The sequence below is a fragment of the Aythya marila genome, assembly GCF_965140915.1.
Source record: "Aythya marila genome assembly, chromosome: 1".
In the NCBI taxonomy this organism is placed as follows: Eukaryota; Metazoa; Chordata; class Aves; order Anseriformes; family Anatidae; genus Aythya; species Aythya marila.
The window spans coordinates 146,404,414-146,419,767 of NC_139042.1; the positions used below are offsets into that span (position 1 = coordinate 146,404,414).

The following is a 15,354-nucleotide window of genomic DNA, read 5'->3' on the forward strand; positions in this document are numbered from 1 at the left end:
TATTCATTGCTGGTGAGTGCACTCAATAGTTCAGAAAATTCAGTTCAAATACTTGCAGTGAGAAAATCACAAAAATGTGATCAGAATCCTGCTCAGACATCCCAGCAAATGATAATGTGTGTATATATAAATGATATAGGCTCATTCATCTTAACATTTCTGAAATATCTCAGTATCTTAGTTTTTTTTCTTGCCATATTAATCAAAACTACTCATTAAATTCACTCTCATTGCGTAAATAATCTGGGTCATTCAAAATTGTTTGGGGCTTTTTGTTTTCCATGCAATGAAGTATTTAATCAGCAGTCTTTTGTCTTTTTTGCATTCTTTCTTTCAGAACACAGGCGTCAACAACAGAAGCAAACAATTCAAACTACCAAGCTTCCGAGCAGTGCACCAATTCAAAGTCAGGCTCATTACATCAGAAGCAGAGAAGAAAATCTGAAAATAACTCACTGAGAATTTGACTTGGCAGCTTTCCTCCCCCAGGTAGCACAGGTCCCCAGAAACATTTGTCTCCAGCCACAGATGCTCTCCATTCACAGCATTTTCCTATGAGAAAAAAAAAAAAAAAAAAAAAAAAAAGATAATTGTTAAACTGGTTTGTGAAATTCAGCCATGAGGACAGAGAAGGAAAAAATGTTATATCCTATTTTCACCATAAATAAAATAAATAATAAATAAGTAAACACACCATGTGTTGTTTTGATTTTCTGCAACACTAAGACATGAAAATATTAAGCTAGCTGAACACCCCTCTTCAAAGTGATGATGCAAGGAATGATTTGTCACCAGTGAGAACCAAACTATTTCAATGAACAGCACAGAAAGACTTCACCCATTTTCTTCCCACTGTGCCTAGTTTAACTGAGACTCTAAATTTCATCAATTGATGCTTATGAGTTTATAGGACGTATACAGAATTCTAAAGAAATAGAAAGCAAGAGAAATGAAGCTAAATGATGACTAGTGAGCTTTCAATTACAAAAGCTCCAAAATCCAAGAACTGGCTCTAGAAATGCAAAAATGACATATTGCTTTAGGATGACAGGATAGTTTAGACAAGGAAAAATAAAATCTTTAAAATAGATGGATCAGCACATGCTTATGAAAACATCCACAAAATATGAACTATCCAGAAGAGACCAGACTTTAAATTTTTATCTGAAAGTATGATGCATTCAGCTGAGCAATACTCTCAGAAATCTACCTAGCACACTGATAGTTATTAGTGATTAACAAGGCAATCTGATTTTCTTCAGCAGTCTCCTCATTTAACCAAATCTGCCCCTTACTTCTTTAAAAATTCTTGGTCTGAGGAAATTCAGTTGTAGAAAGACTATGGTTTTCACTCTGCTATAATTCTGGCTCAGCTAAAAAGACTAAGAAGTTTACTGTACACTATTTGAGCAAAGTGAATAAACAGGATTTCTGCTCAGCCAGAATTAGAGCATGATGGAAAACGCTTTGACAGTCTCTGACATTTGGTTCCCACACTGCAGAAGTCACAAACGATGACGCTTACCAAACAGATGGCGTCCGACAGCAGGATGCTCTGAAATAGCCATTTTGGCTAAAATAATTTATTTTAAATTCCACTGACAGTTTCAAAGTGACTAAACGATAAAGTTTCTCTTGCCATGTGGATTTCTTAAGTAAAACAGAGAAGCAGAAGTGGCAAAATCCTTTGTGTTCTGGAGTACACGTGCATCCACAAAAGCCAAGATTTAGGCAAATCTGCACATGGTGCCTACCACAAATATGATGCTCACTTCCAATAAAACAAAAGGAAAAGAACAATACAGGTTTTTCTGGTGAGAGACCTACCTGTCCACAGGCCACCTAACTTCATCAGAAATTTTCCCATTAACATCATACTCAGTATTACCTCTCAGCACTAGGAGCTGGACAAAAACAAGATGTGGATTCCAGTCTACTGCCATTGCACTAACTAAACTTCAGTTGGCTGCACACTATTCTGTACCTTCATTCCTTCTTATCCTATCTGCCTGAATCACAGGCTCTTTGGGACAGAGATTTTCCTGAACTGTACTGTTCAGTACATAATAGCTTAGAGCTGAGGCTTCATAATTCAAAATAGCTTCCAAGGACTTGAACTCACTTAAAGTTTTCAAGCCTTACTCGGACGATAAAAATATATTGAGACTAGAAATTCTTTCCCTTCAAGTTTATGCTTATATTAAAGCAGTTTTCCCCAGCAAGAACTGTATCAGTTTTACAGCACTTCATGGAAGCCTAGTCACATCATGCTAATAAAATTACTATGCCCACAGTATTGACCAAAATATTAAATTCCTGTCTAGTTTATGAGGAGACAGATAGAACGAGGACCAAAGCATGAGGATATGAGCTCAGAGTGTTTGACCTGAGCAGTTTCCCTGCTGAAGTAGCAGGGAATGCAAGCTCACGTTATAACCCAGAGTTCAATTTTACAGATTATAAAAGATGGTTAGGAAGGATCAACTTGGGAAGCTAAGTAAGAAAGCTCAAAGCTCCTGGGACATAACTTTTAATCAGGAATAAAAATTCCATTAAAAAATAGATTAAATATTCCTTCATACAGACTACATGCACATAACTTGCCATCCAGGATTTCTAAAGATAAAGTGGCCTATTTCCATAACCTAGTTTAGACTGATTGAGTTTGTTCTCCATTGTTCCCAGGCTCTATCATAGATTCATGTCTGATTTTCCATCACAGTGTAAATAAAGTAAGTAGTCTACAGGGATGACCTTTCTAGTTCATGCAATGAGAGAGTTTAGACAAGACTAGATAATAAGAGTGTAAATAACCTGATCTGTGCCTCCAGATATCCACTGCCACAAACAATTTCACAACATTGTGCAAGAAAATTCACAATTTCAATTCTAGCAAACTGACATCTCAAAAATCTTTTCATCCTGAATCAGAGAAAAAAAAGAAAAAAGAAAAAAAAAAGCTTTCCCAAAGAGCGAAACCCTCCCCCAAAGAGATTTGACTGCAAATTACTTTGTCTCAATAAGATCAAAAGGAATTATTTGGACTTCACCATTTTGAATTTTACAGGGCACTGTCGTACCACAGATGGCATGTTTTGTTACTGCTTATGAAAATCAAAATTATATAGTCAAAGGAAAATGCTTTGACCTTTTCCAAGCCCAATTTTTCATTCACTTACAATAGGAAGATCTGAAAAAAATCAATACATTTATACTATGCATTTTGACTTCAACAAATTGGTATTACCACTCAAATTTACAGGCAGTATTCCACAACTTACTGGACAAAAGGGTATCCGCCTGCCAATGCATAAGCTGACAGAGATCACTGGGATCACCTCTAGAATGAGCTTCTGCATAACACAAAACTGAAGCACAGTAAAGTCTACATCATCACATGTGGATTTTGACAGAGATTTTTCTGCAGAAGATTTGAGTTCAGCAACCTTTTCATAAATAATTTGCCAGTTTAGTTCATTTCGCACTTGATGTTTTTATGTTGGGTTTAGGCGTAAATGGCAGCTAAAGAGGCAGCCATCCTCTTTCTGTCCCTGACCCCACAGACCCTACTCTCATGCTCTTGCCATTTCCCTCGTGTTAGATCTGGTGGCTGTGAAGCTATACATGAATCAGTTCTACTGCTGGGAAAAAAATAAAAAACCTACTAAAACAGATAGACAAACTGACTCACCCTGTGACCCCACAACTGCTGGATCTGACACAGGGAGTGGTGGGTTAAGTAGGACTGATGCTTTTGGTACCAACCCAGCATTAGAACAGGTTAGCTGATATGTCAAATCATGCTTTTAGGCTGATGTGCTTTGCTTTGACTTGCTCTTTAGAAAAGGGACACTGTCCATCATCTTGGATAAAACAAGAATGAGCACGGCCTGTTAAAAGGAGGACTGGGAACTCTGATTCCTCACCTGGCTTTCCAACTGTTGCAAGTGTGTGCAATGCCCTGTGATGAGAAAGAGCCCCCGCTCACTGATGCAGAGGCAGCAGTGCTTTCCTGGCAGATGCAGCCTGCCCCACAGGGGCCATGCAGACTCAATATGCTCTCCCAGATGGAGACCTCCCATTTGATTGTTCTTGATCTGCTACCACCTTATAGCAAACTAAAATAGTTTCAGTATGACAAACATTCTTTACATATGAAACAAGAAATGTGCAATCCCCCTCCTCTCCTCACCCCCCCCCCCCCCCCCGAGTGAAGGAAAAACAGGAAATCATAGACTAGGAGTCTGGGAACAATGTAATTGCATGCATCTGATCATAACTTGCTTTGCACATTTCACTACGTCAACTTGGTTTCTTCATTTAAGTGACCCAGCATGGTTAAATGACAGAGCAGGTGTTACAGGTTTTTTCCTAAAGCCCTCCAGTATCTCCATACTTTACTGCTCTTCAAGCTGCAGTCATGGTTTCAAAGGCAATGCAAACAAACTTGAGGAATTTGCTGTTAAGGATACATGGACATTCAGCCAAACAGATTAGCCAGTCCTCCCAAAGTTTTAGTTTTAAGGACCTGTAAAAGCCCTTGTAACAGGAGTGGAGCTCTAGTCCACTCCTGCCATGGCTGGCATTTGAAAAAAAAAAAATAAAAATCTGTAAGATAGATTTCTAAGATACATTATTAAGGTGTTTTTTTTTTTTTTCCTTTGTTAACACTACAGTGACAGAGATTAATCTTCTTACACATACACATTTGGATGATAAAGTTATGATTAATATATAATTAGTGTTCATCAATACTAATGTAATTAAACATATTTGCAAGCAAAAATGATCAGATTTAGCCCTTTTCTTGACAAGGGCACTATCAAGCAGAAACAAATTTGTTTCAATGTCTTTTTCCCAACTGTCTGTTTCTTATGCTTGGCTTATGTTTTACTCTAAACCTTGAAATTTCAGAGTTGGTAATGCTCATGTTGGAAACCAAAATATCCCAAACATTTTTTGTTGTTGTTGACTTATATTCTCAGTTTTAACTCCATCTTCACACATTTCAATTTGAGAATATTTTTTTTTGTAGAAGTCACTTTCTCTTTAATTATTACAAGTGTAATGCATGAATATAAAACAAAGTAAAACCCAAAACAGAGATATGATACTGTATCATTATTTAAAAAAAAAAAAAAAAAAAAAAAAGATAAAAAAAAAGCAGCCTTGAAGATATGAATATCCAAAATTCTGAATTACTTTAGGGAGCTTCAGCTTTTAAGTTTAGGTTCACCACATTCTCCATCTGTTTTCTGCTATTCTTGTTTCCCACCCCACCAGGCTTTCCCATGTCCCTGCATCCATTGCCCACTCCTGTATTCTCTGCTGAGCTTTTAAGATTGTCATTACCATCATCTGAAAATTTATCTTTATGCAAAAGGAGAACAACTGTATTTGTCTTCATGGAGGAGCAATGTCCAGATGCTATCAACTGAGATGATGATTCCCTATGCTTTCATGAACCATTATTTTAGCTGACAGTAGCTCAACTTCAGTCTTTTTGGCAACAATGGGGAAAAATATTTTAGAAAGGGCACTTTCTGTAATATCATTGTAACCTCTATACCTCTGAGAAATTACAGATGGCCACCATTTTGAAATATGACAGCCCCCTTTTCCTCCTTTGATCTCTCTAGAAAGAGCATTAGTTCTTCTCCAGGAAAAAAGAAACAGCAATGTAGGATTATTGATCCTGAACACATTGCTTCATAAGTCATTTGTACACAAAATTTCTGCAGCTTTTTTTTTTTTTTTTTTTTTTTTTTTTTAAGTATGCATGGGCTTGCACTCATCACTATTTCAGGGGAACTAAAGTTCCCAGTGCCTTGTCATGTTTTTATGTGACTAATGGAATACCCATACCCCAGGGTCTTCCTTTCTCATGTGAGCATGTGATGATGTACATGTATTTTCAATTGAATTTTCAGTTCCCAATTACAAAACTTAGTCTTGCAGAAACTGTAATGAAAGGGAAATATCGTTTGGTGTAAAAATGAGTATAGCTTTTAGGAAATGATGATACAGAAGCCAAACCATTCACACGGAAAAGAAATACATTTATCTATGTTAGTGAGGGAAATACTTCATCATATGCAGAAGACATATTAATATATTAATGTGTGTTAATTATCTTAAGTGTCATATATCACTAGGCTCTTATACAAACGCTCACTGTCCATGAAAATAAGTGGTCAACACTACTGATTAATATCAAAAATATTCAGAATACAATGCAATAGATTCATTGCAAAGTCACATTCAGTGATTACAATTTTATCTCAGGCCAGCTCACTGTATTTATCTAGCCCGTAACTCCATCATTTCTACTACAACAATGTTATAGGAGACAGTGTTGAAAGCTTTGCAAAACTCAGTGTAACGTCCATTACTCTCCTCTCATCTACCATGACAGTCAATTCATTATAGAAGGCTGTCAGGTTGGACGGGCATAATCTACCCTCCATAAATCCCTGCTGCTTACTCCCAATCACTTTCTGATCCTTAATATTTTTGGAAGTGGCTTCCAGGAGGATTTGCTCCATCACTTTCCCAGGAATCAGTATAAGGCTGATCGCTGTAGCTCCCTGGTTCCTCCACTTTCTTGAAGACAGGAATAACACTTGCTTTGTTGCAGTCCTCAGGAACATCCTCTGATCACCACAACTTTTCAAAGACAGTAGAGTGGACTTGCAACGATATCAGACAGCTCCCTGCATGCATTCCATCAAGTTCCTTGCTTCAGCTGCTAGTCTCAGGGGGCTGGGATTCCTGAAGGCAGGTCTTAACAGTAAAAATGGAAGAAGAAAAAAGGCATTGAAGACATATTTTTTACATGTCTTTTGTCACCAAAATCCCTGACCCATTCAGCAGTGGCCCAAAATTTTCCACAGCATTCAGAATCACAGAATGGTTATGGTTGGAAGGGACCTCTGGAGATAAACTGGTTCAACCTCCTACTCAAGCAGGGAAACTTAGAGAAGGTTGCCCGGAACCATGTCCAGGCAGCTTCTGAGTATCTCCAACGTGGGAGGCTACAACCTCTCTGAGCAACCTGTGCCAGTGCTCTGTCACCTGCATAGTAACGTGCTTCCTGAACCAGTTCTCCAGTTTGTGCCCATTGCCTCTTGTCCTGTCACTTGACATCACTGAAAATAACATGGCTCTGTCCTCTTTGCATGTTACTTTGTTCTTACTGTTATTGATATGTCTACAGAAGCCATTATTATTGCCCTTCTTGTTCCTACCAGATTCAACTCCAGATATATTCTAGCTTTCCTTAATCCATCCCTGTGCAATTGGGCAGTGCTTGTGACTACATTCCTCCTGGCTGGCCTGACTCTGTTTCCAACTCAGTGTGCTTTTTTATGTTTGAGTTTTTATATCTGTTTTTCTGTCTTAGTTTTGTCTAGAGCTCTTTGCACATCCATGCAGACTTTCTGCTGCTTTTGGTTGATGTACCACATGTGGGGATGGATGATTCTTGAACATGGAGGAGGTATCTTTGAGTATTAACTAGTTTTCTTTGTCGCCTTTTCTCTTCAGAGTCATATCACATATTATTCTTCCAAGCAGGTCCTTGAACAGGCCAAAGTCTGCTCTCCTGAAGTCCAGGACTGGGATTCTGCTGTTTGCCATGTTTCCTTTTCTCAGGATCCTGAACTCCACCATCTCACAGTCATTGAAGGCAAAAATTGCCAGTGACCTTTACAGTTCTTGCAAGGTCTTCCTTGTTTGTAATATGAGATCCAGCAGAGCATGTCCTCTCATCGATTCCTCAGTCACTTATGTCAGGAAATTATCAATGTATTCCAGAAACCTCCCGGACTGCTTGTTCCCTGCTCTTCCTCTAGCAAATATCAGAGTGGTTTACATCTCACTTGAGTACCAGAGCCTGTGAACACGAGGCTTCTTCCAGTTGCCTGAAGACCTCATCACCTCCTTCTTCCTAAAGACATCCGAAGCAGGCACCCACAGCATCACCTGTGCTGGTAAGCCCTCTAATCCTGACACATAAGCTCTTCATAAATTTCATCATCCATCCCACAGCAGAGCTTCAAGCATTCTTGCTACTCTCACATGTGAAGGACAACTTCCCCTCCTCACCATCCTAGCCTCATCCTTCCTAAAAAGTCCACGTGTATACATTTTGACATTCAAGATGCAAGTACTATTATACCATGTCTCTGTGATCTCGGTGAGGTCATAGCCCTACAATCTTCTACTGCTTGGTAGAAAATAGAAAAAATATTTTTTTCCTTGGATGTTAAAGCATCCTATAAAACTAAATAGACCTTCTCAACCAATTAGTTTTACAGGAGCAGGTATATGTAAATCCTCCAAAACTGGTATTTCATATCACTAAATGTTATAGCTTTTAACTTCTACTCATCTGCATAGTGTTTTTATTCTTGTTAAGACCTATAAGTTTGTTCTCTTTAACATGATAATTTATGGTTTGAGGTTACAATATTTCTCCTCTGGAGAACATTCAGTTTGCACCTACATAACTGTGTTGTGCATTCACAGTACATAAAGTACAGACCAGTCTAAAGTTTTCTCATTGACTCCAAGAATGGAAGCTGCATGCTTTCAAAAACCCCTTAAGGGACATAATAGCTATGGGTCCTGAGGCTGTGTGCTCATGGTCCAATAAATACCTACTAAAAAGAAGATGAGACTTTAACCAATTAACAAATACATGATGGGCAAATATAAGAAAATAACGACACAGCTTTGGCCAGTTTCATTAATATCCTAGTGACTGTCAAGATTTTTTTGTAGACACCAAAAAGAAGGTAAAAGCTAGAAGACAGCATTTAGAAGGAAATTACAAGATGAATTCACACAAAAAGTTATGGTTATTTTCCTTGGGGAAAAAAAAAAAAAAAAAAAAAAAAAAGGAAGTATGAAAAATAAAAAATGACCAGGATTCTCAATGATATGCAGGCACTGTATGACTGTATGAGGTGCCTCAATCCATACTTATTTGAGGATCTGGGCTACAATTGCTTAGATCATTATTTATTTATTATTGCTAACTTTATTATTATTATTTTGTAGGATGGTTGCCTAAAATCGTGGAGAGATAGAGAAGGGGTTGGACATAATAAACATATCACAGGGACAAGCAGTTAAGGTGGTTCCTTTTGGTAAGGCATCTTCTGCATTGTCCTCTGGTTATATCACCTACTCTTGAGAATATATTCTGTATGACTGCTGTGAATAAATAGCATTAAATTTTAAAAAGAAGCTGCACGTTAACTTGAATTAGGTGTAGAAAATATGATGAAACTAGGTATCTGTAAGTATGTGAGAGAAAATAAGCCTCAGGGATGATCGACAGTAATCACAGCAATGCAATAATATTGTTTCTTATGTAAAGGGTCTTTTATGTAAAGGGTCTTTTAAGACATCAGAATCATCACACCCATTCTACAGCTAGATCAGCTGATGTTCCAAGAGGCAAAACAATTAATCAGCTCACTCACAAGGTCAGTAGCAGAGCAGGGAACAGAAATCCCACTCCCTGAATCACTGTCCCATTCACAAGGCCATCTGATAATGGCAAATCATTTGCAAAGAATAATCGAAAATGGAGAATATAGCCAAGAATTTTTTCATCATTACTGTGAAGACAAGGACAGATTCCTACTGCATTTTCTGCTGAAAGGTCAAGCAACAAGTTATGTTCATGCCACTTGGACTTCGGAAAGATCTCCCATCATGGGTCCTTGGAGAATCATGTTGGAAATACCAAAAGAAAGAGCAGGATGATATAGATGGAGATACAATATGCACCGATTAATGATAAGTTCCAGTGATTCAATACAAAGACTTCCTGTCTGGCTCCAATATATCTTAATGCAAACAGCCATTCACTTTACTAAATACACCTCAGGAAATCAACATCAGAATTGAAAATTTAATGTATATATATTTTTTAATTGACGTTCATTACTAATTATAAACTTCCATCCATTTTAGCTTCTTCACACCTCCAAACCACCTCCCTGTTATCTCTTTTTCTTGTGCTGCACCTCTGATTTGCAGAAGTCCATTTCTCCCCCACATTCACTAGTTACTACAGCTGGTCAGTGCAGGTTCCTCCCATCCTCAGGTATCTTCCACTCATATCCTGTGCCCTTCCCCACATGCCTCACTTCTCCAGTCAAAGTGTTAGGTAAAGCAGCAGTGCTGATGTGAGACACTGATCAACATCTAATTCACAAACCAGGAATTAAAATGCAAAATGTAAGTATTGGGATTACAAGAGGAATCACCTGGCAAAAATGAGTAGCAGACAGTGACACTCTTAAGAAGGTTGTTTTTTTGTTTGTTTTTTAAATTACAAATTTGAAAGGTGTTTAATTTACACCTCCTGGGTTAAGGCTCAGCTTCTCAACACACACCAGCATATAACCACATGAGAAGGTGCAGACAGTGCTAAACCAGCCCCTTCTGAACTGGTCCAGAAACAGAAGCAGGAGAAGCAAGACTGAGGAGATAGAAACACACTCTCTGTGTCTATAGCCCAGCTTGGACCCAAACAACATTTTGCAATGCTTGCAAAACATTATGAACAAAGATTTCTACTACTGCTCCTACAGACTCAGCAAACCCAACATGTATTCTGAGTCTTAAATTTTGGCCCACAAAGCAAAAATACAAAATCCTGCTGTGCTAAAATCAGTTCACCTTTGGATGTCAGACCTTGTCAAGACAGCAGTGAGCAAATGTAGCCAGACAGTTCCTAAGGTGGAAAGTCTTAACAGTTCTGTCCTGTGTTGCTCAAGTCACCACAAGTTTTCAGGTCTCTGACATGTGCTTTGTTTCATAATAGAAGTTCCTAATAACCAGCACTAATTCTGATAATGATGCAACATGTAATGCTGTTTTAGGGTTGGAGGGAACACTAGCCAGAGATACAGCTCAAATACATTGCCATAGAAACAAACACCTACAGTCCACTCTAATGCTGCTCTTGGTTCCTTCACAGGTCCATTGGAGACTGCAATGTTGAGGGAATGCACAGGAGCCAAGTGCTGGAGGCCTGACCTGGAGATAGCTTTCCTGCAAATTGAAAAGATAAAAAAAAAAAAAAAAAAGGAAATAAATGGTGCATATATCACATATAATCATCCAATATTATTATCCACCCCACCCTTCTCCAGAAATCAGAAGAGGAAGCACAGCATCTAATTTCAGTTTGGGTGAAATGGTGCTTGAATGCCATCTTCTGCTAAAGCAGTTTAGGAAAAGCATAAAGTAATCTGATCACTGAAAATTACTGTTTAATGAAGATCAGTTACTCATCTGGCACTAAGCTGAAACATCAATCCAGTGGGCTGCATATGGTTCTGTTTGCCAGTTTCAGCGGAGTCCCCATTCATTACACTTATTCTTTACATACCAGCAGAACCTGCTGAATCAATTTATGCATAATTCCAAATAGCTTTTATTGGAGGAATGAAATATGAGTTTATGCCAAAAATGCAACATCTGGCAGCTTTACTTTGTAGGCTGAGGAAAGTCTTCCATTCAGCATCAGAATATGTAAACATGACACTGGGACACCACTTAGGAAAGAGAGTTATGCACTACCCTTCCTGATCGTATCAGCATGCCCTCAAGGTATTACAGCTGCTTTCCACTTATATTTCAATTCTATCTTTTTATTCCAAAGCCCTTCTTGAGACATAAATACGGCCTCCTTCAAAGGTCACAGATGTTGACCAGAAGCACTCCTGGAGCTCACAAGGACTGTGAGCATTTCCACCAAGCTGCTCCCCCAGCTGCACTCAACCCTGCAAAATCAGTCTTGAATAGCAAGACATTAGGTAGGAGAACAACACACTGCTGATACAAAGTTCAGCTGCTCCTGGATGATAGGATTCATAAAGCTTCATAACACTATTGTGTTTTATATTTTAGCAGCTGATGGCAGCAGCCAAAACAATCTTACAGATCCAGCAATGATTTAGAACAGGACTTAAAAATAAGCAAAACCAAAAACCAACTCTCAAAGAGAGATCTCCTTTCATATGCCCCATGCACTCATCCCTCACAAAATGAAGTGACAGTCTGTTTGGGTAAAGTACATTTTTGTGATACCACTCCCACAGTGCAACAGCTATTTATGGCTATTTATAGCATCTCCTAATCTTACCACTGTCCCATGGCAATAAAGGTCAATTGAGCCAGTGATGACAATCCAGGTCAGCCATATGCTAAATAAATCTTTTCATTGTCCTGAAAATATACAGTGCAGTACATATCCATGGTAAAGGAGCTCAGAAGCATCGTTGCTCACAGCATATGTCCGGAAAAAACAAGAGGGCTGAGTCAGAATGTCTTAAATTCCCTTTCTTGTGGGTAGCATGAGCAACTCAGCACATTAACAATAGCCTCTGGTCATCCAGTGTTCCCTTTCCACTTAACAGTGGGAAAGACATTGACATTAAAAGGTTTTTCCAAGATATTTTACATTTGACTAAAACCCATTAGAACAAGCAAGCCAATGAAAAGACTGTCACTACTTGGCAATGTATCAGGAATGAACAATTTAGCCAAAAAGATTGTATGCCATATATTTCAGCACAACATAATCTAACATGCCTTCTCAATGACCAGTTGAAGGCCTTAAAGAAATGAACCAAAAGAAACTACAAAAATACATTTTCAAATATTTCTAAAAAAGTCCAATATTTGGCAGTATCCTTCCATGTTGTTTTGCTATCAATTTAGTTATTAATTATTCCTACACACAATGATACATCCTCTTGTCTAGTCAGTTATAACATTACAATTTGTTCTGGTGAAAATGGGACTGCATCACATTTTCCATCCTGCATCACTGACAGCAATAAACTCAACTAGTGGTTACTTAGTCCTGCCCTCATAGCAGAGGAAGTTTCTATTTTGTGCAAAGTACTTAAGCAAAAGTGACTGAATACGTGTTAGCAATTAATCTTTATTTGATGAAAAAGACCAACATTTCAGCTAACTCTGCTCACAGCCTATCACTTGTCAGGCAATACAACCAGTAAAGTTGGATCCCTCCACTACAATAACCTAATAAAGCAAAGTTTGCTATGACTATTCCATGAATAAATTCATCTGACCAGTCTGAGGACAAGGCTTCCAGCTGGAAGGCAAATTCAGCAGACTTAGGTAAATATATCTAATGAATGGCTACAGGCATCACAGCATCCAGCTTTCGACACTCTTTCAAGTCAGAATTAGAGACGTGTAAGCCTCCTGTAGCAGAACCCACTCAAAGGCAAGCCGAGGTCAATGAGTCTTTTGGGGGAGACTTGGCAGAGCTTTATGCAAACAGCCAGCCATTCCTTCGCATGCCAGGCTGGATCTAGGGCTTTGGCTGGAAAACACAGGCATGGAAATGCTTTTTTTTTTTTTTTTTTTTTTTCAACTTTGTTTGAACACAGAAGCCTTAAAATGATCTCAGGGATCAGGATATTGCATGAACTAGGCAGAAATGACACTTAGACCCAAGGGCAAGCTAAAAATGCCTACTCCCACACAGGTTCTTATCAGAATTTTGTCTTGGGACAAAGAGAGACAACACAGTGTGCACCACAAAAGCAAAAATAATATATATATTTATACACATATATAAGAGGTTGGACTAAAGAGCAAGCAAGTGCATTTCTAAAAATTTTAATTCAGAAGAGAGAGGGAAAAATAGGGGAAAGAAGTGCAGAATAAATTCAATAACAGAGCAGATGCAGAGTATCCAGGTGACTATCGCATATTGCCCTAACTAGCACATCACACCATCTGGCATTTTTCCAATAGAAAGGTAACAAGAGGCTTTCAGTTATCTTCCCCAGCAATTTCATCTCTACTGTGCTGAGTGCATGAATGAAAGCAGAGGCTCAACAGGCAGCCTTTCCCCATAGAAGTGAGAGTAATCACTATTCACCTGATAAGAGATAGCCAGGAAAAGTGAATCTGTATCTTCCTAATATATTCCATTCTTCAGACAATGAAGTCCACAACTTTGCTAAAATGGGCACACCAGCCTGCTTGCAAACTCAGGAGAATAAACAAACGTGGCAACAAGCAGCAAGAAAATGCTGCATCATAATGTAAAGAGTTGTATTTTAATAATTACTTTTACAGACCAAGTAGCAGTAATTTGCAATAGATGGTATTATCAACTGATTTCACACACTACTACTGTGAACAAGCATAGGTGTACATACACACGTATGTCATTAAAAATACAGCATAAAAAAATTCTGATACTAGTTCCATATCTCATGCTATTAGAGAAGCTCCAACACAGAAGCCAACTGCCTTATAAAGGCCTTTTCCTCCAACTTGCACATAAAAAAGTCCTCCAATGTTTGGTTTATACTGAATAGTTATGCCCAAATCCTCAAAGACCATACAAGTCAGTAGTGTTTGTCTCATTTAAATTTTCACAAAAACTACCTGCAAAGGAAAGAGTACGGTAGAGCTGCACATGGTTAATAGGTTTGAGCATGATTTCAGCCATCACTGGGGTTGGAGCTGCTGCATTTCCAGGCTGGGGTTATTATCCTCCTTTTCACAGGAGTGTACATTAGCTATTATTAGGATAGTATTTAAGATGGAAGGCTGAGAAATCAGAATAACACAGGGATTGACTTCCACAGGGCCTATGGCAAGGACACCCACCAGGAGGCATATTTTGGGCGTCTTTTCTCAGATGGAGATAACCTAGATATTTAGCAAGAAAAGAATAGTCCGTTGTATAACAATGTTTAAGTTACAGTGCTCTGTTTTTCTTAAATATTCAGTGTAGACAAACCCTATACTTGCAAGCTCTCAGGTCTGCCAACCACAATTAGAAAATTCCTGCACACAGCCAGCCAGTACCTGCACTCTATATGAACAATCTTTGTGCCAGAGTCTGTTGGAGGTGGTTTTCACTCCTGCAATTTGGTCCTTATGAAAGTCATGAACAAAATGTACTGGCTAAACTCTGACATTATTTCAGTTTTCCACATGCATCTCCACTGACTGCACTGCACTCCTGCAACCTGCTGTTCCCAGTTTGCCTTCAAGGCATGTAATGTTCTCCTTTGCAGCTAACTACAGGGCAACATCTCAAATCCACTGTAACTTTCAAGATTTCTCTTTCTTCTTTTTTTTTTTTTTTTTTTTTTTTCTGCATTAGATATGAAAGGAGCCATCTTCAGTTAAATAAAAATAAAAAATAAAAATAAATAAAAACGTCTGGTCCGCTATTACTTTTCTGGCTACAGCCAGTAGCAGGTGCTTAGAGAAGCACTGGCACAAACTGGGTGATCCTTCCCCTGACATAGTCCAGTCCCAGCTTCCAGT

At 38.5% G+C, this 15,354-nt stretch overlaps 1 protein-coding gene across 3 annotated transcripts in view; it reads right to left on the bottom strand.

Moving 5' to 3' along the window:
* Positions 1–15,354, bottom strand: part of DGKI (diacylglycerol kinase iota) — a gene marked incomplete at its 5' end in the record, with an annotated part of 211,137 nt that overhangs the window by 123,646 nt on the left and 72,137 nt on the right. For 2 of the 3 annotated variants that reach the window (XM_082760600.1, XM_082760599.1), the window contains 2 exons: positions 457–552; positions 10,965–11,073. In XM_082760600.1, the coding sequence (XP_082616726.1) occupies positions 457–552; positions 10,965–11,073 (205 nt within the window). The remainder of the gene's footprint in view (positions 1–456; positions 553–10,964; positions 11,074–15,354) is intronic. The other variant, XM_082760598.1, reaches the window with a different exon arrangement.